The 23,441-nt window shown below is 37.2% G+C and overlaps 2 protein-coding genes across 2 annotated transcripts; both read right to left on the bottom strand.

Annotated features, from left to right (window-relative positions):
* Positions 1-12,492: 12,492 nt before the first annotated feature.
* LOC101496279 (uncharacterized) lies at positions 12,493-12,948 on the bottom strand. Its single transcript, XM_004491723.1, has one exon. It carries the CDS (start codon positions 12,946-12,948, stop codon positions 12,493-12,495), a length of 456 nt encoding a protein of 151 aa, XP_004491780.1.
* Positions 12,949-13,019: 71 nt separating this feature from the next.
* On the bottom strand, positions 13,020-13,828 carry LOC140919645 (uncharacterized). Its single transcript, XM_073366247.1, has 3 exons — positions 13,737-13,828; positions 13,386-13,635; positions 13,020-13,244 (listed from the first exon to the last, which is right to left on the bottom strand). The coding sequence occupies exons 1-3, from the start codon at positions 13,826-13,828 to the stop codon at positions 13,020-13,022; spliced, it is 567 nt and encodes a 188-aa protein (XP_073222348.1).
* Between the last annotated feature and the right edge of the window lie 9,613 nt (positions 13,829-23,441).

Here is a 23,441-nt window from a genome sequence, read left to right as displayed (position 1 = left end):
GGTGTCTTCACTGATTATGGCTAGACAACAAGAGTTGTGGGAAGCTTTTAGAGACCTACACTTGAACGTAGAGTTCGGACCGGGAATTTTGAAATTCGGAATGATTAAGATCTCGAGTGGATTACTTGAAGACATTGCGAATTCTCAGGATGACGTCTTAATTCAAGAGAAGAGGAATCTAATAGTACAAGGGAAGACGACTGAGTTCAAGATCGGGGCAGATAATGTTTTGCGGTGTAATGGTAGGATTTGTGTACCAGCCATTACAGATATGCGGAAAACGATTCTAGAAGAGGCGCATAAGAGTAAGCTGAGTATTCATCCTGGGGCAACAAAGATGTATCAGGATTTGAGGCAGAATTATTGGTGGCCAGGAATGAAGAAACATGTGGCGGAATATGTATCCACTTGTCTAACTTGTCAGAAAGCGAAGGTGGAACATCAGCGACCTGCTGGAATGTTGCAACCTTTAGATATACCTGAATGGAAGTGGGACAGCATTTCCATGGATTTTATAACCGGATTACCAAAGACAAGGAGAAAGAATGATTCCATATGGGTGATAGTGGATCGACTAACTAAATCTGCTCACTTTTTGCCGGTAAGGACCACCTATAAGGTAGATCAGCTAACGGAGATCTACATTGCTGAAATTGTGAGGTTACACGGGGTACCATCGAGCATTGTATCAGACCGTGATCCGAAGTTCACATCGCATTTTTGGGGAGCATTGCACGAAGCGTTGGGAACGAAGCTACGATTGAGTTCAGCTTACCATCCACAAACGGACGGACAGACTGAAAGGACGAATCAGTCCTTGGAAGATCTGTTGAGAGCATGTGTTTTAGATGATAGGGGAAGTTGGGATGATGTACTTCCGTTGATTGAGTTCACTTACAACAATAGTTTCCACGCGAGCATTGGAATGGCCCCTTATGAGGCTTTATATGGGCGCAAGTGTCAAACGCCCTTGTGTTGGTATAAAGACGGTGAGAATATGATTGTCGGACCAGAGATGGTGCAACAGACCACAGCTAAAGTAAGGAAGATCAAGGAGAAAATGAAGACTTCACAAGATCGCCAGAAGAGTTACGCGGACAAGCGTCGCAGACTTTTGGAATTCGAACAGGGTGACCATGTATTTCTGAGAGTCACACCTACTACTGGAGTAGGTAGAGCCTTGAAATCGAAGAAGTTGACTCCGAAATTCATTGGACCATATCAGATTTCTGCACGAATTGGGCCGGTTGCTTATCGGATTGCATTACCTCCGATACTGTCCAATATCCATGACGTGTTTCATGTGTCGCAGTTGAGGAAATATCTCGCAGATCCATCTCACGTGATCGAACCAGACACAATCCAGCTAAAGGATAACCTGTCGTTCGAAGTACCACCCGTGAGAATTGATGACAGGAAGATTAAGCGGTTGAGGACCAAGGATGTTTCGTTGGTCAAGGTGATCTGGAACCCAATTACTGGAGATGCGACTTGGGAACTGGAGAGCAAGATGAGGGAACAACACCCAGAGTTATTTATCGATGCATAGTTTCGAGGACGAAACTAATTTTAGGGGGGGAGTAATGTAAGACCCATAATTTTAAAGTACCCTTTTATGTATTTTTGGTATATTTTGGATTTTGGCTCGGAGGCTTTTAAGCCAAAGTTAATAATATTTTGGAGTTTTATAATCAAAAAGATATTTCGATGCCAATTAGAATTTCTCGTCGATAAATAAATTGAATTTAACTGCGGAAAATACTTTACGGTGAATTTAAGGCGTTTCGGGTGAAACGGTAATTTAATAAATATCTAGATTTTGAGATATTTGTTAAGTTATATTTATTATATTTATATATGTTTGTTTGGAGGGAAAAAGAAAGGAAAACTAGAAGGAAGGAAAAGGAAAAGAAAATAGTATATAAAGGAAGGAAGGAAAAAGGAAGAAAGGAAAAGCAAAGGAAAGAAATAGAAAGGAAGGAAAACCTAAAATTTCCATCTCCTTCCTCAGGTTCACGCAAGAAAACCAAATTTCCATCCTTCTCCATTTTTCGTTTTCGTTGCTTCCTTTTCTTCAAAGCTAGTGACCCAAGGTTGGGTGAGAGTTAGATCAAGGTTTTCGCAACTCCACTCTTCCTCTTTGATTCGAAAACGAAGAAAAACGGTTTTGAGATCCAAACACAAACCCCTCCGTTTCTTCTAGATCCAAACCTCATTTCTCGAAGAGATAGAAGGGAAAGTTGCTCACCACCACGCTACGGTGCTAGTGAACTAATTTGGAAGCGGCGTTGCGAGCGGAGATTTTACCGGAATTTCTCGCGGTACCGGAAACGCACGTTAAAGCTAACGTTGAGGTAAGGGCTCCTTCCAAACTTCTAGCTTGCATTAGGGACTTATCTGTAGTTGTGTGGGAAGGAATTTGTTAGGGTTAAATGTATCGATTTGGGGAAAAACGAAACTAGTGCGTTATGGGTAAAAACCTTAGAGTTAGGTTTTGTTTATAGTGATGAATGTTTCGTGGTAAATGAAATTTGATGTATCTGGGTGTTATGTTGCGTGATTTGTGTTCGGTATATTCGGTGTGTTCGTACTTGATGTTTGTTAATTGGTGTGGTTGTTGTGAATTATGGTTTGAATGTGAAAGTATGTTTGAATTTGTTTCTGTGGAATTTGAAAACCATTAGAGTTAAACGAGTATTAAAAATGGGGAATCTTTTAATACCTCGGTTTACTTAATGTGTATTTGAGGAAAATGTTTAAGTTAACTGGGCGTTGAGAATGGGGAATCTCTTAATGTCTCGGTTACTTAACTATCGTTTTTGAAAATCGTTTCGGTAAATGAGTATTAAGAATGGGGAATCTCTTAATATGACTGTTTGCTTAACGTTTTGTTTTGAAAATCATTAAGTTAAATCGGTATTAAGAACGGGGAATCTCTTAATGACTTATTTAATTAATGTTGTTTGAAAGTCGTTTAAGTTAAATGGGTATTAAAAATGGGGAATCTTTTAATATCTGCATTTGCTTAACGATTGTTGTGAATGGAGTCTGTGTATGCTCATGCATTTCATTTGGTAAATTGTGTCGACCCGTGATAGGTGACACCTTGGTAAACTGTACTGACCCGTGATAGGTTGTACGTTTACGATTTACTATTTAGTAATTCGTGTTGACCCGTGATAGGTGACACCTTGGTAAACTGTACTGACCCGTGATAGGTGGTACGTTTACGAGTTACTATTTAGTAAATCGTGTTGACCCGTGATAGGTGACACCTTGGTAAACTGTACTGACCCGTGATAGGTGGTACATTTACGATTTACATTTTTGGTGAATTGTGCTGACCCGTGATAGGTGGCACCTAGGTAAACAGTACTGGTCTGTGATAGGCGGTACGTTTACGATTCCCGCTTTTTCTTTTAGTAAATCGTGTTGACCCGTGATAGGTGACACCTCGGTAAACTGTACTGACCCGTGATAGGTGGTACGTTTATGATTTACGCATTTTAGTAAATCGTGCTGACCCGTGATAGGTGGCACCTCGGTAATTGGTACTTTGGCCTGCGATAGGCGGTACAATTATGATTTACGGCCCTTCGAGGAGGGTTTTGGTTTGGAATTCCGAGTCCATGCATTTTGGCATATACGCATTGCATTAGGGTGCTTGGCACACGAGTCGTGTTTGATTGAGTTTTATGATTGAGTGATTTGAATTTGATTTATCGTGTTAATTGCGTTGAAAATGCTAAGTGTTATGTGTTGATTATTGTGTGTAAGTAAGATGGTTATCGAGATCCCAATTGCCGTGGTAATCGCGTAGAAATTGCTAAGTGTTAAGTTGTGAACTTGATTAGGAATGACTTAGGTTAATTCATGAATTTTTGGAAAAATGATCAGGGAAATCGATTTCCCAATCGATTGGATGGAAGTCAGGGGCTTGGCCAAATGAACAAAATCGATTAGCCAATCGATTTTGTAATCAGTTTTCGAAAAATCCCTTACGAAATCGATTGCCCAATCGATTGGCCATTAAGTCAGGGGCTCAGCTATCCTGTCAATCGATTGCCCAATCGATTGAATCAAGCCAGAGTTCAAAATTTCACTAAAAACCTTCAGGAAATCGATTTGGAAATCGATTGGTATTAAGTCAGGGGCTCCGTTATCCTGTCAATCGATTGCCAAATCGATTGATTCAGCCCAGGATTTTGTTTTCATTAAAAACCTTCACCCCAATCGATTTCCCAATCGATTGGCTCAGTGAAAATCCTCAGTTTTAGTTGTATGATTAATTGCTCATGAATTTATCCATGTCTTGTTTTATTATGTGTTAATTAGGAGATCGAGAACTGCATTTTACCTTCATTTTAATTGGCAATGTATTGTATGAACTTTTCGCATATTGAAAATCCTGTTAAGGTGCATGCTTAGTTGAAAAGTTGTTTTGAGCATTTAAAAACTTAATTGCTACGTGTTAACTGTTATTTTCTGGTTGGTGACCCTTTACAATTATTGTGGAAATCTGGGCTTTGCCCTCAGATGAGAGTCAGGACGGTCCTACCGGTTCGTACCCTACGGACGGGAATGGAGATGGGAACGCTTGACTGCAGTTACGTTAGGAGGATCTCACGGGGCGCGTGGAGATTACTCAGGGTGTATAGCTTTTTGGTAGGATGATCAGATTAGGATGATGTATAGGGACTAGGGGTCCTTCTTTTTGGTTTGGAGTATTTTTAGTTTGGAAAACTGTACTTTTACTAATATTATCAGTTTGACATCATCTTTTAATGGGTTCCATGTACCATTTGATGTTGTGTAAATGTTTTGGATTTATAATTGGAGAAACTTTCTGCTGCTTGTAAATTATAATGACTCAATTATTTATCCAAAGGCATTTCCTGATTTAATTCTCTGTTTAATTTTAATTCCTTTTGGAAAAAAAAAATATACCCTCGCTTTGAAAATCGGGGTGTTACAAGAAATCAAAAAAGAGGAAGGCTCCTCCCACTGAAAAGTTAATGGCTGATGCTATGAAGGATACAACTCAGAAAAAGAAGAAACCTATCTCTTCTCCTCAACCCAAGAAACCTCAACCTGTTAAAGGTAAACAAGCTGAAGACTTTGATCTACCACCTGCTTTCCTCAAATGAAAAATCCTCTTTGTCAAGTGAGATCTAAATCCTCTTTGTAATTTTTCGGCAACTCTAAATATATAATTTTTTCGCATAACTGCAAATCAAATAAAAAAAGAGTTTGAGTAAAAGTATTTCAATGGAAAAAATATTAATTAACAAATAAGTGAAGTAAAAAAGTTACTTGTATATCATTCCACATGATTTCTTTAACATTATTCAAAATTTTATCTCTCACTCATCAATTGTGATTGAAATATTTTGACGAACATCTGCACCAATATAACTTACCATCATGGAACTGTTTGGCTCAATTGGCTGACCATGTTGATTCCATTCTATCTAATAAACTCAGAGTAAGTGCATGCTTTCAGAAAATATACAAAATAAATTCTAAACAAAGTATAGTATACCTCAAATTTTATTTTGCCACTTTTTGCTTTGATGACCTTATGCATTATAGTCACCCCACGCTTAACTTCATTTTCAAAAAACTACGAATAGTGACATTTTCCTCATTTTGACGAGCACAATCATCATCAGTATTCATTTATCTACAAATTTTACACATTAAAATTATAAAAGTAGTACAAGCAGATACAAAAATTAATAGACATCACAATAAGGGCACATACAAGAATTAACAAGGCAGTGAACAACACAAGGTAGCAGATTTAGCAGTGAACAATAGAAGGTAACATGAATTAAGGTAGTAGTGAACTTAGTATAGTGAATTAAGGTAACATGAATTACAGTACAAGGTAGTAGAATTACAAAGCAGCAAAATTGGCATCAAGTGATTGAAAGATAACTATAAGAATAGCAAGTAGCATAATCAACAGAAATACAAGGTAGTGAACAAGGAAATTATCAAGTGATACAGGCAGGTATCATAGTTAGCAGGTAGTAGAATAAACAATATGATTGGCATCAAGTGATACAATCATTATCAAGTGATTTTTTTGCATGTAGCAGAATCAGTTGAAAAGCATAATACAAGTAGATTATAAGCATAATCAGTTGAATAAACAGAAAAGCAATCATGCAGAATACAAGCATAATCATCAGAAAAACTTAATACAAGCAGAATAGCTTAGCAGTAATACAAACATAATCAACAAAAAATCAATCGAGCAAAATCATGAAGTTAAATATACATAGCATCTATTATAAAAGTAGAAAATACTTCAAAACACAAATAGAGAAAATAGAAAATACCCAAACACCTTAAGATACCCTTACAGAAATAATGGATTAATCGAAATTCCCTTATCATGATATATGTAATATATAAATCATCATTAGTTGAATCAATTTCACGTGGTTGTAATGTCGCAAAGAAATGATCATTATCAACATCTTCATTGTTATTGTTATCATCACATTTTATTGGCCGATAGGACAATGGACCATTTATCATCGGCAGGATCGGTAACATAAAACACTTGTTGAACTTGAAAGGCTAAAAAGAAAACACTCATTTTTGTATCCCACCTATTTAAATCAACAAGCAAGAACCCGAATTCATCAATTCGAACATCATTATTATTATCGACCCAATTGCAACCAAATATGGGAACACGAAACATTGTGTAATCTAACTCTCATAAGTGCTCGATAACCCCAAAATATGATAGATTTTCATCTATTGGATTTTTGTCTTTAGCACTTGAGATATGCATCGCTGAGCTACTAGAGTGACTTCACTATTATGAAAAGTGGTTTGATCATCTTATTTTATGGTATAAAATGTGTAGCCATTAATTACGTAACCGGTGTAGGAAAAGACATGTGAACTTGAGATTTTTGCCAACAATCTCAATCTCTCAAAAATTGAAGTAGGTGATAGCGTTTTAGCAAGTGTACTGAATCGTTGCAAGTAATAATTAAAACGGTAATACCGAGTGTCGAACTCAAGGATTGCGTTTTACTATCGAATTATATTTAATTACTAAAATTGAACAAAAAATTCCCAAATTGATTCAAATAATATTGAAAATTAACAACAGTAATAAAATTGATCCTTTATAACAAGAAAAATGTGAGGGATGAGTTTCACTTCGAATCCAACCTTAGTGTCTAATTTGATCCTAGTTATTGAATTTCTTTATTGAATTATTATCGAGCTCTCTTTTTTATTCTTGTCCTAATGTCTTAGTGACATAACCTTTAATTCCAAACTAACCCCTGATTCCTTAGTGGATTTAAGATTAGAATTAAGCATTACCGTACATGAATTCTCTTTTTAAATTATTGTCTCTACAACTAATTTAATTGGTTTCATGACCTGCATCTATCCCTAGACTACAAATTCATGAATTTCTCATCTCAAGCATTCGTAAAGTCCATTTCCGTTTCAAAAAACGAATCGTAGAACATTTTAATGTTGATCAAGCAATAAAAAAAATTAAGCACACAAATGAGAAAAATAATTCAATAAACTCATTCATATAACTAGAAATCAAATAAAAAAAATAAGGGTTTCATCTTTTTACACTCATCCATAACAAATAGGGTTTAGTTACACATGACAGAGATAGAAAAGATAGAGATTATAGAAGAATTAGAAGAAAGATTCATGAATGATTCTTGATAAAACTGCTCCAATGGTGTTAGAAACGGTCGTGTTTGAGTTTCTCTGCTAGGGCATAAGTCTCCCAACATTCCAATAGGCAAAAAGATCCCTAAAGAGTTAGAAAAACAAGTTTTAATGTGTTCTGTTGCGCGTCACATGCTTCAGGCGCGCAACGGCAGGTCTTCAGCGCTGAACTGCGCTTCCAACGCGCTTCAAGCCCATAATATCTTATGTCTGATGTTTAGGGCATTAAACATTTCATTAAATCAAATAACTAAATATAACAAAATATATCAAATAACTCTTTTAACTAATGAATAAAATATAACTAAGACTAAACAATGAAAAATATGCATATGATGAAGAATCATCACAATCCCAAACTTAATCTATTGCTTGTCCCCAAACAACAATTAATTTTAAATTTGTTACAGTTAAGAGCAAACTAAAATTCAATTTCTCAAATCAAATCAAACTCAATTCTCAAAGTCCCAGCTACTACAAAACATTCATGATGCTTCATGGTTGCTTACGCAATAAAGAAAAACAACACAATTTGTACACTTTAGCATTCATTCATCAAGTTCAACTATCTATTCACACAATCTCACCAAAATTTCTCTCAAGTGTTTAACAAGGGTTATGAATTTATCACTCAAATCCTAGAACATGCATCACGTTACCATAGACTTGAAAAAAATTCTAGTTAGCAATCACAATGCAACAAACACATACAATTTTGGAGGACTTTTGGGTTGTAATAGGGCTTAGGTAAGGGTAAGACATTTTGGGATAGTAGGCTTTACTACTTTGAGTTACGCATACATTTTCAAATTATTCTACCAGTTTCTATTTTTCTTCACCTTTTCATTGTGGAGATTCTCAAACACTAACCAAAGAACCAAGAAGACGTTATTTATCAAAATACACAAATTGATTTTTTTTCTTTTTTTTTTGTTTTGATTTGATTTTTTATTTTATTTTATTTTTGAGAACCACCACCCCAAACTTAAAAGGTTGCAATCTCAAGAGCAACCCCAAACTTAGAATTTTACCAAGACAAAACAAAAAATTTCCTACCTAACTCCAAGTAAGGTGATGTAATTAAAGTCAGGTCGTTGGTTTGTAATGTGGTTAGTAACCGAAAGAAAAGGGCAAGGCTCAAAGGGGCTAGCAAAGGATAACATTTTCATAGGGTAGTTAGAAAAGCTCAAACGACCAAATAAAATTGCCTTTGTGTATGCATAAATTACAAGTGATGTAAGTCAGAATTAGTGCAAGTTTTGAAGGGATAACACATGTCTGGATAATCACACAACAAAGAATTAAAGTGTTTAGACCCAAAAGCTCACAGTTAGGATAATAAGAGAAAGTATGAACTATCAAAATAATGTCAAACATGTCACTACAAAAGTTATTTATTTATTTTTTTTTAAAATGACAAGTGAGACTTCGACAACCAATTAGTAATCAACAATGCATGCCTTAGTGAAAGTCATCGAATTGAACAATGATATGAGCAAAGAAATATAATTTAGATTTCAAAATCCCAAACAGAACTTAAGATCAAATGCAAGTTATTACAACTTCTTCATCATAGTACATATTTAGTGAAAGGAAAGAAAGAAATACAAAGAAAAAAAAACATATAATTCGACTTTTCTTAGGTCCTCCGCTCCTATACCACTATAGTCGCCAATATACTAGTGAGGTGAGAGTAAATCATAATAAAACATGCCTCTTGGTGTCTGTTGAGATGAAGCAAAGGCTTGATAAAGATTTGTCATCCCCAATTCTATTATGGCATGTCTAGCTCGTTGATCCATCATCAATTGTTCCATCATAGTTTCCATTCTGCCAAATATTTCCTCGGTGGGGGAGCTGTGATGGATGTTGAGGATGGTCATGTGGTCGCTGTGGATCAGTATTTTCTTTTATCGGCATTGTTGCTTGTGAACCAACAGGATGTTCTGCCAGAATCATATAATGTTTTTCTATCCACTTAACAGTGATTGGGACAGCAGGTTTCACCATTTCTTCACCCTGTTTGGGTGATCTCTCACTTGTTCACAGAGTTTACTTATCAAGGAAGCATGATTGAAGTAGCCTACTAGAGGATCAAGAATTGTCATCCCCCAAAGATCATTAGCTTTAGTGAGATCCAACAAGTGCGGTTTCCTAGGTGTGCATCTCTATTTCGTACCCAATTTGTGCCTAGTCTGCATAAAATGTATAAGATCTCCCGAGTGTCTATTTTTATGATGTTGTCCTCCATTTCTTGAAAGTGGAAACCCTCATAGTTCGGTAGGCCAAATATTTCATTTATGACTTGAGGTGTGAAGGGCACTTTTTTCCCCTCACAAAACTCACAAATTGCTCATGTGAAACTGGTTTGTCAGACTTCAGATTAGAGGAATTGGAGAAGAATTCCACTAGTAGTGGTTTGCTTGCTTTGGTGACAAATGTGGTCAGCTTTTCCCATCCTCTGGCCGCAATCATCGCTTGGATGTCAAGAAATTCATTTTCTTCCAGCTCAAAGTTTTTCTCACTAACAAACTTCTTGACTGTGGGGAGTTTGGCGTGAAACTCTTGCATTGCCATGGTCTTTAATAAGAACATATCATGTGATTGGGAGGAAGATGTATTTGTGACCTTAGTGCATTTTGGTTTATGTTAGGTTGCCATTAGGTTATGCAAAACAATAAAGCACATCCAAGATTAAAAATATTCAAGGTTAGAGAGAATTAGTTTGAGCATGCCTCCCCTTGACAAAACAACCACAGCAGTTGCCCTGAATTTATCCAACAAAATTCCGAATGATAACATGCACATAGATTGACCGTTGATAATTTAAGGAGTTATTTGATATATTTTGTTAACTTTAGTTCTTTGATTTAATGAAATTTTTATGTTCTTATTTCCTTGATTAAGTAAAGGTTTTTTTGAAGTTTTGCGTTGTTACTTTGTTTTAGTGCACTGCTGAATTTTGGTGAGAAATTAACATGACCTATGTGGAGTATTGCAGTCATATCTGGAGTTGTAGATGTCCAATTGGAGTCAAATCAAGTGCAAACGAAAGTTACGATCCATAGCTACAACTTTCATGAAGACACCGTAAACCAATTCATACTCAAAAGAGGAGAAATATGCAAAATACGCCAAAGCAAAGAAATTGTGTGCCTGAAGCGCAACAACGGCGCCTGGGGCGCATTTCCACCCTTTTGAATTTGCCGAGGCACGCTTGAAGCGCAAATTCCACGCATGGGGCGCGTGGCATGCGGCTCAATGTTTAAAAACGCGTTTTTTTTTTTTTTTTACTTTTTAGAGATCATTTTTACTATTGGGAAGTTTGGAGACTTATGCCCTAGCATAGAAACATAAAGACCACCATTTCTAACACCAGTGGAATAGTTTTATCAAGAATCATTTATGAATCTTTCTTGCAATTCTTCTCTAATCTCTATCTTTTTTATCTATGTCAAGAGTAACTAAACCTTATTTGTTAGGGATGAGTGTAACAAAATGAAACCCTTAATTTTATGATTTGATTTCTAGTTATATGCATGAGTTTATTGAATTATTTTTTTCATCTTTGTGCTTAATGCTTGATCAACATTAAAATGTTTTACGATTTGTATTTTGAACGGAAGTGGACTTTACGAATGCTTGAGATGAGAAATTCATGAATTTGTAGTCTTTGGATAAATGCAGGTCATAAAACCAATTAAATTAGTTTCAAAGGCAATAGTTTAACAAGAGAATTCTTGTACGATAATACTTAATTCTAATCTTAAGTCCACTATGGAATTAAGGGTTACTTTGGAATTAAATGTTCTGTCACTAAGATATTAGGGCAAGAATAATAAAGAGAATTCAATAATTATTCAATAAAGGAATTCACTAACTAGGATCAAATTAGACACCAAGGTTAGATTCAAAGTGAAACTCATCCCTGACATTTTTCTTAATATCAAGGATCAATTTTATTACTGTTGTTAATTTTAAATATTATTTCAATCAATTTGGGAACTTTTTGTTCAATTTTAGTAATTAAATATAATTTGATAGTAAAACGCAATCCTTGAGTTTGACACTCGATATTACCGTTTTAAATATTACTTGCAACGATTCAATACATTGCTAAAACGCTATCATGAACAATCCACAGTCATAAGTGAGAAATCTCTACCACTAGCACACATTCGAATTCAAACAACCTACATGCATCAATGAACAATGTCTACTACTAACACAAATTCAAATTCAAACAACCCTAATTCATCAAGCAAGACAAGAAGTAGTTGAAAGTAACACTTTTAGAAAACTTACTTGATAATGGAAGAAAGCTTGATAGGGGAGGAAGACTTACCTTTGTTGAGCTGAAAACTAGACTTGGAGAAGTAATAGAGATATATGTACTAGTTGACTATTGTGGGAGAGAATGGTTTGGGGAAAAATTGAGGGGCAATGGTTTTATAACCCAACTAGATAGGAAGTGCGCGTCAGTGGCGTGCCCTACGCTTCAAGCGCATTTAAGTGTAGGAAAATGCACTTGAGGCGCAGATTGGCCTAATTGTCACAACGAACTTCACTCCTTGAACACATTTTGGTTACTTGAGCGTACGGAACATCAAGAACAAATACAAGTAGGAATTAATAACGAAAAAAAAAAAAAACTAAAGGAATTAAAATGAGAATGAAATGCAAAAAAGGATACGAATTTTGGTTGCCTCCCAATAAGCGCTCATTTAATGTCTTGAGCTTGACATTCCACTATTCAAGTGATGATCAGATTAATGGACTCCATTGGAAGTTTTGACTCTCCCCTAAGTAAGGTTGGAGCCTTTTTCCATTCACCTTGAAACTTCGATTTGAGTGTGTATCCTTTAACTCCACTGCACCGTATGGAAACACCTTGATTATTTTGAAAGGACCCGACCATCTTGACTTCATTTTTTCTGGAAACAACTTTAATCTCGAGTTCAAGAGAAGAACTAGTTCTCCTTCTTGGAACTCCTTAACCTGAATTTTTTTGTCATGCCTTTTCTTGACTTTTTCTTTATATATCTTGGTGTTTTCAATTGCAAAATTCCAGAAGTCCTCCAACTCGTGAAGCTGAAAGATTCTAGATTCACCTGCCTTTACCAAGTCGAAATTCAAGTACTTTATCGCCCAAAATACTCGATGCTCTAGTTCAAGAGGTATGCGACAAGCTTTACCATACACAATTTGATACGACAACATACCAAGGGGGTCTTGGAATCTATTCGGTAGGCCCAAAGTGAATCATCAAGTTTCGTTGATCAATCTTTTCTTTAAGCATTCACTGTCTTTTCAAGGATTCGCTTAAGCTTCCTGTTGAATACTTCAACTTGCCCACTAGTTTGTGGGTGATATGGGGTTGTCACCCTATGAAGCACATTATATTTCCTTAGAAGGTATTCCATTTTCCAGTTTAGAAAGTGAGTGCCCTCTTCACTAATCAAAGTTCGAGACATGACAAAACGCGCAAAGATGTTCTTCTTGAGAAATGTGATGACCTATCACGAATCATTGATTGGTGTAGTAACTGCTTCAACCCACTATGAGACATAATCCACCGCTACCAAAATATAAACTTTTGCATATGAGGATGAGAATGGACCCATGAAGTCAATACCCCACAAATCAAACACTTATACTTCTAATACAGGATTTTGAGGCATCTCATCCCGTTTTGAAATGTTACCGGTGCGCTGGCATCGATTGCACTTCTTCACATAGTTGAATGCATCTTTAAACAACAAAGGCCAGAATAATCTCGGTTGGAGAACTTTTGCTGCAGTTCGATTCCCACTAAAATGACCCCCATAATCAGAGTCATGGTTATGCCACGATGCCTTTTCTTGCTCCTCCTCGGGCACACACCTTTGCAACAACCCATCCACTCCTCTTTTGTACAGAAATAGTTCATCCCATACATATAATTTGGCATAATGGATAAACTTCTCTCATTATTGGTAGGTGAAATTAGATGGAATTGCCTCACCTACCTAAAAATTAGCAAAGTCAGCAAACCAAGGTGCCTTGGAAATTTTGAAGATGTGCTCATCAGCGAATTGGTATCGAATCGGTCTAGTGTCATCATTCTCCACCACTTTCTTCAAACGAGATAGGTGGTCAGCTATAGTGTTCTATGATCCCTTCTTCTCTCGGATCTCTCTTGTAGTAATAGAATCCACCTAAGTAGCCTTGGCTTCGATTCCTGCTTAGCAAACAAATACCTCAAGGCATCATGATCATTGTAAACAATAACTTTAGATCCTAATTAATAAGATCGATATTTATCAAAAACATAAACTACAGCTAATAATTATTTTTTAGTTGTGGCATAATTATGTTGTGCTTGATTCAAAACATGACTAGCGTAGTAGATTACATGCAACAATTTATCCTTTCTTTGCCCCAGGACTGCCCTGATAGCATTATCACTAGCATCGCACATGATTTCAAAAGCTAGTGACCAGTCAGGTGCAATGATAATAGGGGCAGTTATCAACTTATTTTTCAAATTGTTAAAAGCATTCAACAATCCTCGTTGAATTTGAAAGGTGTGTCTTTCACAAGTAGGTTTGTAAGCTGTTTTGAAATTTTTGAAAAGTCTTTTGATAAATCTTATATAAAATCATGCATGGCCTAAAAAACATCTAATTCCTTTTTCGATGGTAGGAGGGAGAAATTTTTAAATAACTTCAACTTTGGCCTTGTCAACCTCGATCCCCTTGTGGGAGATTCGGTGGACATATTAGAAGAACAATTATCAAAAGAGGAACGAAAGACAGAAAATTCGTCCTTAAATACTTCGATATGTTTCTCAATCATATTAGAGAATATGGACATCATGCACCTTTGAAAAGTGGCAAGTGCATTACACAGCCCAAACGACATATGTCGATAAGCAAACACCTCATACAGACATGTAAATGCAATTTTCTCTTTATCTTCGGGTGCCACAGCTATCTGATTGTACCCTGAGTAGCCATCTGGGAACAATAATACTCATGTCCAAGTAGTCACTCAAGCATCTGGTCAATGAAAGGGAGCGGCAAATGATCCTTCCGCGTAGCACTGTTAAATCTTTCATAATCAATACAAACTCTCCACTCTATAACCGTTCATGTAGGAATTAGCTCGTTCTTTTCGTTTGTGATGATGATTCTTCCCCCTTTTTTTGGTACCACTTGGACGGGACTCATCCAAGAGCTATCTGAGATGGGGTAAATAAGACCAGCTTCTAGGAGCTTTACCACTTCTTTCCTAATCACTTCATTCATTGTTAGATTCAATCTTCTTTGGGGTTGTACAACCGGTTTGTGATTGTCCTCCATTAGGAGTTTATGCATGCAAAAAGTCGAACTTATTCCCTTCATGTAAGACCCATAATTTTAAAGTACACTTTATGTATTTTATATATTTTGGATTTTGACTCGGAGGCTTTTTAGCCAAAGTTAATAATATTTTGGAGTTTATAGGATCAAAAAGTTATTTTGACACCATTTAGATTTACTCGTCGATAAATAAATTTAAATTAAGTGCGGTAAATCCTTTACGGAGAATTTAATGCGTTACGGTGAAATGGTAATTTAACAAATATCTAGATATTTTGAGATATTTGTTAAGTTATGTTTAATATATATATATATATATATATGTTTGCTTGGAGAGAATAGAAAGAAAGGAAATTAGAAGGAAGGAAAAGGAAAAGAAAAGGTTATATAAAGGAAAGAAGGAAATAGAAAGGAAGGAAAAACAAAGAAAGGAAAAAGGAAGGAAAGAAAATTCCAATTTTCCATCTTCTTCCTCCCGTGCCTCGCGAAAACCCATTTCTTCTCCTTCTTGGTTTTGCTTACTTTTTCGTTCCTTTTCTTCAAAACTAGTAACCTTTTGCCACTGACTTACTGTGTAGTCGAATACAGACTGCTGTATTCGAATACATTTTGCTACTGACTTGCTGTGTAGTCGAATACAGACTGTTGTATTCGAATACAGACATGCTGTTTTTGCCACTGACTTACTGTGTAGTCGAATACAGACTGCTGTATTCGAATACATTTTGCTACTGACTTGCTGTGTAGTCGAATACAGACTGTTGTATTCGAATACAGACATGCTGTTTTTGCCACTGACTTACTGTGTAGTCGAATACAGACTGCTGTATTCGAATACATTTTGCTACTGACTTGCTGTGTAGTCGAATACAGACTGTTGTATTCGAATACAGACATGCTGTTTTTGCCACTGACTTACTGTGTAGTCGAATACAGACTGCTGTATTCGAATACATTTTGCTACTGACTTGCTGTGTAGTCGAATACAGACTGTTGTATTCGAATACAGACATGCTGTTTTTGCCACTGACTTACTGTGTAGTCGAATACAGACTGCTGTATTCGAATACATTTTGCTACTGACTTGCTGTGTAGTCGAATACAGACTGTTGTATTCGAATACAGACATGCTGTTTTTGCCACTGACTTACTGTGTAGTCGAATACAGACTGCTGTATTCGAATACATTTTGCTACTGACTTGCTGTGTAGTCGAATACAGACTGTTGTATTCGAATACAGACATGCTGTTTTTGCCACTGACTTACTGTGTAGTCGAATACAGACTGCTGTATTCGAATACATTTTGCTACTGACTTGCTGTGTAGTCGAATACAGACTGTTGTATTCGAATACAGACATGCTGTTTTTGCCACTGACTTACTGTGTAGTCGAATACAGACTGCTGTATTCGAATACATTTTGCTACTGACTTGCTGTGTAGTCGAATACAGACTGTTGTATTCGAATACAGACATGCTGTTTTTGCCACTGACTTACTGTGTAGTCGAATACAGACTGCTGTATTCGAATACATTTTGCTACTGACTTGCTGTGTAGTCGAATACAGACTGTTGTATTCGAATACAGACATGCTGTTTTTGCCACTGACTTACTGTGTAGTCGAATACAGACTGCTGTATTCGAATACATTTTGCTACTGACTTGCTGTGTAGTCGAATACAGACTGTTGTATTCGAATACAGACATGCTGTTTTTGCCACTGACTTACTGTGTAGTCGAATACAGACTGCTGTATTCGAATACATTTTGCTACTGACTTGCTGTGTAGTCGAATACAGACTGTTGTATTCGAATACAGACATGCTGTTTTTGCCACTGACTTACTGTGTAGTCGAATACAGACTGCTGTATTCGAATACATTTTGCTACTGACTTGCTGTGTAGTCGAATACAGACTGTTGTATTCGAATACAGACATGCTGTTTTTGCCACTGACTTACTGTGTAGTCGAATACAGACTGCTGTATTCGAATACATTTTGCTACTGACTTGCTGTGTAGTCGAATACAGACTGTTGTATTCGAATACAGACATGCTGTTTTTGCCACTGACTTACTGTGTAGTCGAATACAGACTGCTGTATTCGAATACATTTTGCTACTGACTTGCTGTGTAGTCGAATACAGACTGTTGTATTCGAATACAGACATGCTGTTTTTGCCACTGACTTACTGTGTAGTCGAATACAGACTGCTGTATTCGAATACATTTTGCTACTGACTTGCTGTGTAGTCGAATACAGACTGTTGTATTCGAATACAGACATGCTGTTTTTGCCACTGACTTACTGTGTAGTCGAATACAGACTGCTGTATTCGAATACATTTTGCTACTGACTTGCTGTGTAGTCGAATACAGACTGTTGTATTCGAATACAGACATGCTGTTTTTGCCACTGACTTACTGTGTAGTCGAATACAGACTGCTGTATTCGAATACATTTTGCTACTGACTTGCTGTGTAGTCGAATACAGACTGTTGTATTCGAATACAGACATGCTGTTTTTGCCACTGACTTACTGTGTAGTCGAATACAGACTGCTGTATTCGAATACATTTTGCTACTGACTTGCTGTGTAGTCGAATACAGACTGTTGTATTCGAATACAGACATGCTGTTTTTGCCACTGACTTACTGTGTAGTCGAATACAGACTGCTGTATTCGAATACATTTTGCTACTGACTTGCTGTGTAGTCGAATACAGACTGTTGTATTCGAATACAGACATGCTGTTTTTGCCACTGACTTACTGTGTAGTCGAATACAGACTGCTGTATTCGAATACATTTTGCTACTGACTTGCTGTGTAGTCGAATACAGACTGTTGTATTCGAATACAGACATGCTGTTTTTGCCACTGACTTACTGTGTAGTCGAATACAGACTGCTGTATTCGAATACATTTTGCTACTGACTTGCTGTGTAGTCGAATACAGACTGTTGTATTCGAATACAGACATGCTGTTTTTGCCACTGACTTACTGTGTAGTCGAATACAGACTGCTGTATTCGAATACATTTTGCTACTGACTTGCTGTGTAGTCGAATACAGACTGTTGTATTCGAATACAGACATGCTGTTTTTGCCACTGACTTACTGTGTAGTCGAATACAGACTGCTGTATTCGAATACATTTTGCTACTGACTTGCTGTGTAGTCGAATACAGACTGTTGTATTCGAATACAGACATGCTGTTTTTGCCACTGACTTACTGTGTAGTCGAATACAGACTGCTGTATTCGAATACATTTTGCTACTGACTTGCTGTGTAGTCGAATACAGACTGTTGTATTCGAATACAGACATGCTGTTTTTGCCACTGACTTACTGTGTAGTCGAATACAGACTGCTGTATTCGAATACATTTTGCTACTGACTTGCTGTGTAGTCGAATACAGACTGTTGTATTCGAATACAGACATGCTGTTTTTGCCACTGACTTACTGTGTAGTCGAATACAGACTGCTGTATTCGAATACATTTTGCTACTGACTTGCTGTGTAGTCGAATACAGACTGTTGTATTCGAATACAGACATGCTGTTTTTGCCACTGACTTACTGTGTAGTCGAATACAGACTGCTGTATTCGAATACATTTTGCTACTGACTTGCTGTGTAGTCGAATACAGACTGTTGTATTCGAATACAGACATGCTGTTTTTGCCACTGACTTACTGTGTAGTCGAATACAGACTGCTGTATTCGAATACATTTTGCTACTGACTTGCTGTGTAGTCGAATACAGACTGTTGTATTCGAATACAGACATGCTGTTTTTGCCACTGACTTACTGTGTAGTCGAATACAGACTGCTGTATTCGAATACATTTTGCTACTGACTTGCTGTGTAGTCGAATACAGACTGTTGTATTCGAATACAGACATGCTGTTTTTGCCACTGACTTACTGTGTAGTCGAATACAGACTGCTGTATTCGAATACATTTTGCTACTGACTTGCTGTGTAGTCGAATACAGACTGTTGTATTCGAATACAGACATGCTGTTTTTGCCACTGACTTACTGTGTAGTCGAATACAGACTGCTGTATTCGAATACATTTTGCTACTGACTTGCTGTGTAGTCGAATACAGACTGTTGTATTCGAATACAGACATGCTGTTTTTGCCACTGACTTACTGTGTAGTCGAATACAGACTGCTGTATTCGAATACATTTTGCTACTGACTTGCTGTGTAGTCGAATACAGACTGTTGTATTCGAATACAGACATGCTGTTTTTGCCACTGACTTACTGTGTAGTCGAATACAGACTGCTGTATTCGAATACATTTTGCTACTGACTTGCTGTGTAGTCGAATACAGACTGTTGTATTCGAATACAGACATGCTGTTTTTGCCACTGACTTACTGTGTAGTCGAATACAGACTGCTGTATTCGAATACATTTTGCTACTGACTTGCTGTGTAGTCGAATACAGACTGTTGTATTCGAATACAGACATGCTGTTTTTGCCACTGACTTACTGTGTAGTCGAATACAGACTGCTGTATTCGAATACATTTTGCTACTGACTTGCTGTGTAGTCGAATACAGACTGTTGTATTCGAATACAGACATGCTGTTTTTGCCACTGACTTACTGTGTAGTCGAATACAGACTGCTGTATTCGAATACATTTTGCTACTGACTTGCTGTGTAGTCGAATACAGACTGTTGTATTCGAATACAGACATGCTGTTTTTGCCACTGACTTACTGTGTAGTCGAATACAGACTGCTGTATTCGAATACATTTTGCTACTGACTTGCTGTGTAGTCGAATACAGACTGTTGTATTCGAATACAGACATGCTGTTTTTGCCACTGACTTACTGTGTAGTCGAATACAGACTGCTGTATTCGAATACATTTTGCTACTGACTTGCTGTGTAGTCGAATACAGACTGTTGTATTCGAATACAGACATGCTGTTTTTGCCACTGACTTACTGTGTAGTCGAATACAGACTGCTGTATTCGAATACATTTTGCTACTGACTTGCTGTGTAGTCGAATACAGACTGTTGTATTCGAATACAGACATGCTGTTTTTGCCACTGACTTACTGTGTAGTCGAATACAGACTGCTGTATTCGAATACATTTTGCTACTGACTTGCTGTGTAGTCGAATACAGACTGTTGTATTCGAATACAGACATGCTGTTTTTGCCACTGACTTACTGTGTAGTCGAATACAGACTGCTGTATTCGAATACATTTTGCTACTGACTTGCTGTGTAGTCGAATACAGACTGTTGTATTCGAATACAGACATGCTGTTTTTGCCACTGACTTACTGTGTAGTCGAATACAGACTGCTGTATTCGAATACATTTTGCTACTGACTTGCTGTGTAGTCGAATACAGACTGTTGTATTCGAATACAGACATGCTGTTTTTGCCACTGACTTACTGTGTAGTCGAATACAGACTGCTGTATTCGAATACATTTTGCTACTGACTTGCTGTGTAGTCGAATACAGACTGTTGTATTCGAATACAGACATGCTGTTTTTGCCACTGACTTACTGTGTAGTCGAATACAGACTGCTGTATTCGAATACATTTTGCTACTGACTTGCTGTGTAGTCGAATACAGACTGTTGTATTCGAATACAGACATGCTGTTTTTGCCACTGACTTACTGTGTAGTCGAATACAGACTGCTGTATTCGAATACATTTTGCTACTGACTTGCTGTGTAGTCGAATACAGACTGTTGTATTCGAATACAGACATGCTGTTTTTGCCACTGACTTACTGTGTAGTCGAATACAGACTGCTGTATTCGAATACATTTTGCTACTGACTTGCTGTGTAGTCGAATACAGACTGTTGTATTCGAATACAGACATGCTGTTTTTGCCACTGACTTACTGTGTAGTCGAATACAGACTGCTGTATTCGAATACATTTTGCTACTGACTTGCTGTGTAGTCGAATACAGACTGTTGTATTCGAATACAGACATGCTGTTTTTGCCACTGACTTACTGTGTAGTCGAATACAGACTGCTGTATTCGAATACATTTTGCTACTGACTTGCTGTGTAGTCGAATACAGACTGTTGTATTCGAATACAGACATGCTGTTTTTGCCACTGACTTACTGTGTAGTCGAATACAGACTGCTGTATTCGAATACATTTTGCTACTGACTTGCTGTGTAGTCGAATACAGACTGTTGTATTCGAATACAGACATGCTGTTTTTGCCACTGACTTACTGTGTAGTCGAATACAGACTGCTGTATTCGAATACATTTTGCTACTGACTTGCTGTGTAGTCGAATACAGACTGTTGTATTCGAATACAGACATGCTGTTTTTGCCACTGACTTACTGTGTAGTCGAATACAGACTGCTGTATTCGAATACATTTTGCTACTGACTTGCTGTGTAGTCGAATACAGACTGTTGTATTCGAATACAGACATGCTGTTTTTGCCACTGACTTACTGTGTAGTCGAATACAGACTGCTGTATTCGAATACATTTTGCTACTGACTTGCTGTGTAGTCGAATACAGACTGTTGTATTCGAATACAGACATGCTGTTTTTGCCACTGACTTACTGTGTAGTCGAATACAGACTGCTGTATTCGAATACATTTTGCTACTGACTTGCTGTGTAGTCGAATACAGACTGTTGTATTCGAATACAGACATGCTGTTTTTGCCACTGACTTACTGTGTAGTCGAATACAGACTGCTGTATTCGAATACATTTTGCTACTGACTTGCTGTGTAGTCGAATACAGACTGTTGTATTCGAATACAGACATGCTGTTTTTGCCACTGACTTACTGTGTAGTCGAATACAGACTGCTGTATTCGAATACATTTTGCTACTGACTTGCTGTGTAGTCGAATACAGACTGTTGTATTCGAATACAGACATGCTGTTTTTGCCACTGACTTACTGTGTAGTCGAATACAGACTGCTGTATTCGAATACATTTTGCTACTGACTTGCTGTGTAGTCGAATACAGACTGTTGTATTCGAATACAGACATGCTGTTTTTGCCACTGACTTACTGTGTAGTCGAATACAGACTGCTGTATTCGAATACATTTTGCTACTGACTTGCTGTGTAGTCGAATACAGACTGTTGTATTCGAATACAGACATGCTGTTTTTGCCACTGACTTACTGTGTAGTCGAATACAGACTGCTGTATTCGAATACATTTTGCTACTGACTTGCTGTGTAGTCGAATACAGACTGTTGTATTCGAATACAGACATGCTGTTTTTGCCACTGACTTACTGTGTAGTCGAATACAGACTGCTGTATTCGAATACATTTTGCTACTGACTTGCTGTGTAGTCGAATACAGACTGTTGTATTCGAATACAGACATGCTGTTTTTGCCACTGACTTACTGTGTAGTCGAATACAGACTGCTGTATTCGAATACATTTTGCTACTGACTTGCTGTGTAGTCGAATACAGACTGTTGTATTCGAATACAGACATGCTGTTTTTGCCACTGACTTACTGTGTAGTCGAATACAGACTGCTGTATTCGAATACATTTTGCTACTGACTTGCTGTGTAGTCGAATACAGACTGTTGTATTCGAATACAGACATGCTGTTTTTGCCACTGACTTACTGTGTAGTCGAATACAGACTGCTGTATTCGAATACATTTTGCTACTGACTTGCTGTGTAGTCGAATACAGACTGTTGTATTCGAATACAGACATGCTGTTTTTGCCACTGACTTACTGTGTAGTCGAATACAGACTGCTGTATTCGAATACATTTTGCTACTGACTTGCTGTGTAGTCGAATACAGACTGTTGTATTCGAATACAGACATGCTGTTTTTGCCACTGACTTACTGTGTAGTCGAATACAGACTGCTGTATTCGAATACATTTTGCTACTGACTTGCTGTGTAGTCGAATACAGACTGTTGTATTCGAATACAGACATGCTGTTTTTGCCACTGACTTACTGTGTAGTCGAATACAGACTGCTGTATTCGAATACATTTTGCTACTGACTTGCTGTGTAGTCGAATACAGACTGTTGTATTCGAATACAGACATGCTGTTTTTGCCACTGACTTACTGTGTAGTCGAATACAGACTGCTGTATTCGAATACATTTTGCTACTGACTTGCTGTGTAGTCGAATACAGACTGTTGTATTCGAATACAGACATGCTGTTTTTGCCACTGACTTACTGTGTAGTCGAATACAGACTGCTGTATTCGAATACATTTTGCTACTGACTTGCTGTGTAGTCGAATACAGACTGTTGTATTCGAATACAGACATGCTGTTTTTGCCACTGACTTACTGTGTAGTCGAATACAGACTGCTGTAT

This window comes from Cicer arietinum, chromosome 3, assembly GCF_000331145.2.
Source record: "Cicer arietinum cultivar CDC Frontier isolate Library 1 chromosome 3, Cicar.CDCFrontier_v2.0, whole genome shotgun sequence".
Classification (NCBI taxonomy): domain Eukaryota; kingdom Viridiplantae; phylum Streptophyta; class Magnoliopsida; order Fabales; family Fabaceae; genus Cicer; species Cicer arietinum.
Note: the sequence above shows the minus strand (reverse complement) of the source record. Positions and strands in the feature narration are given on the sequence as shown.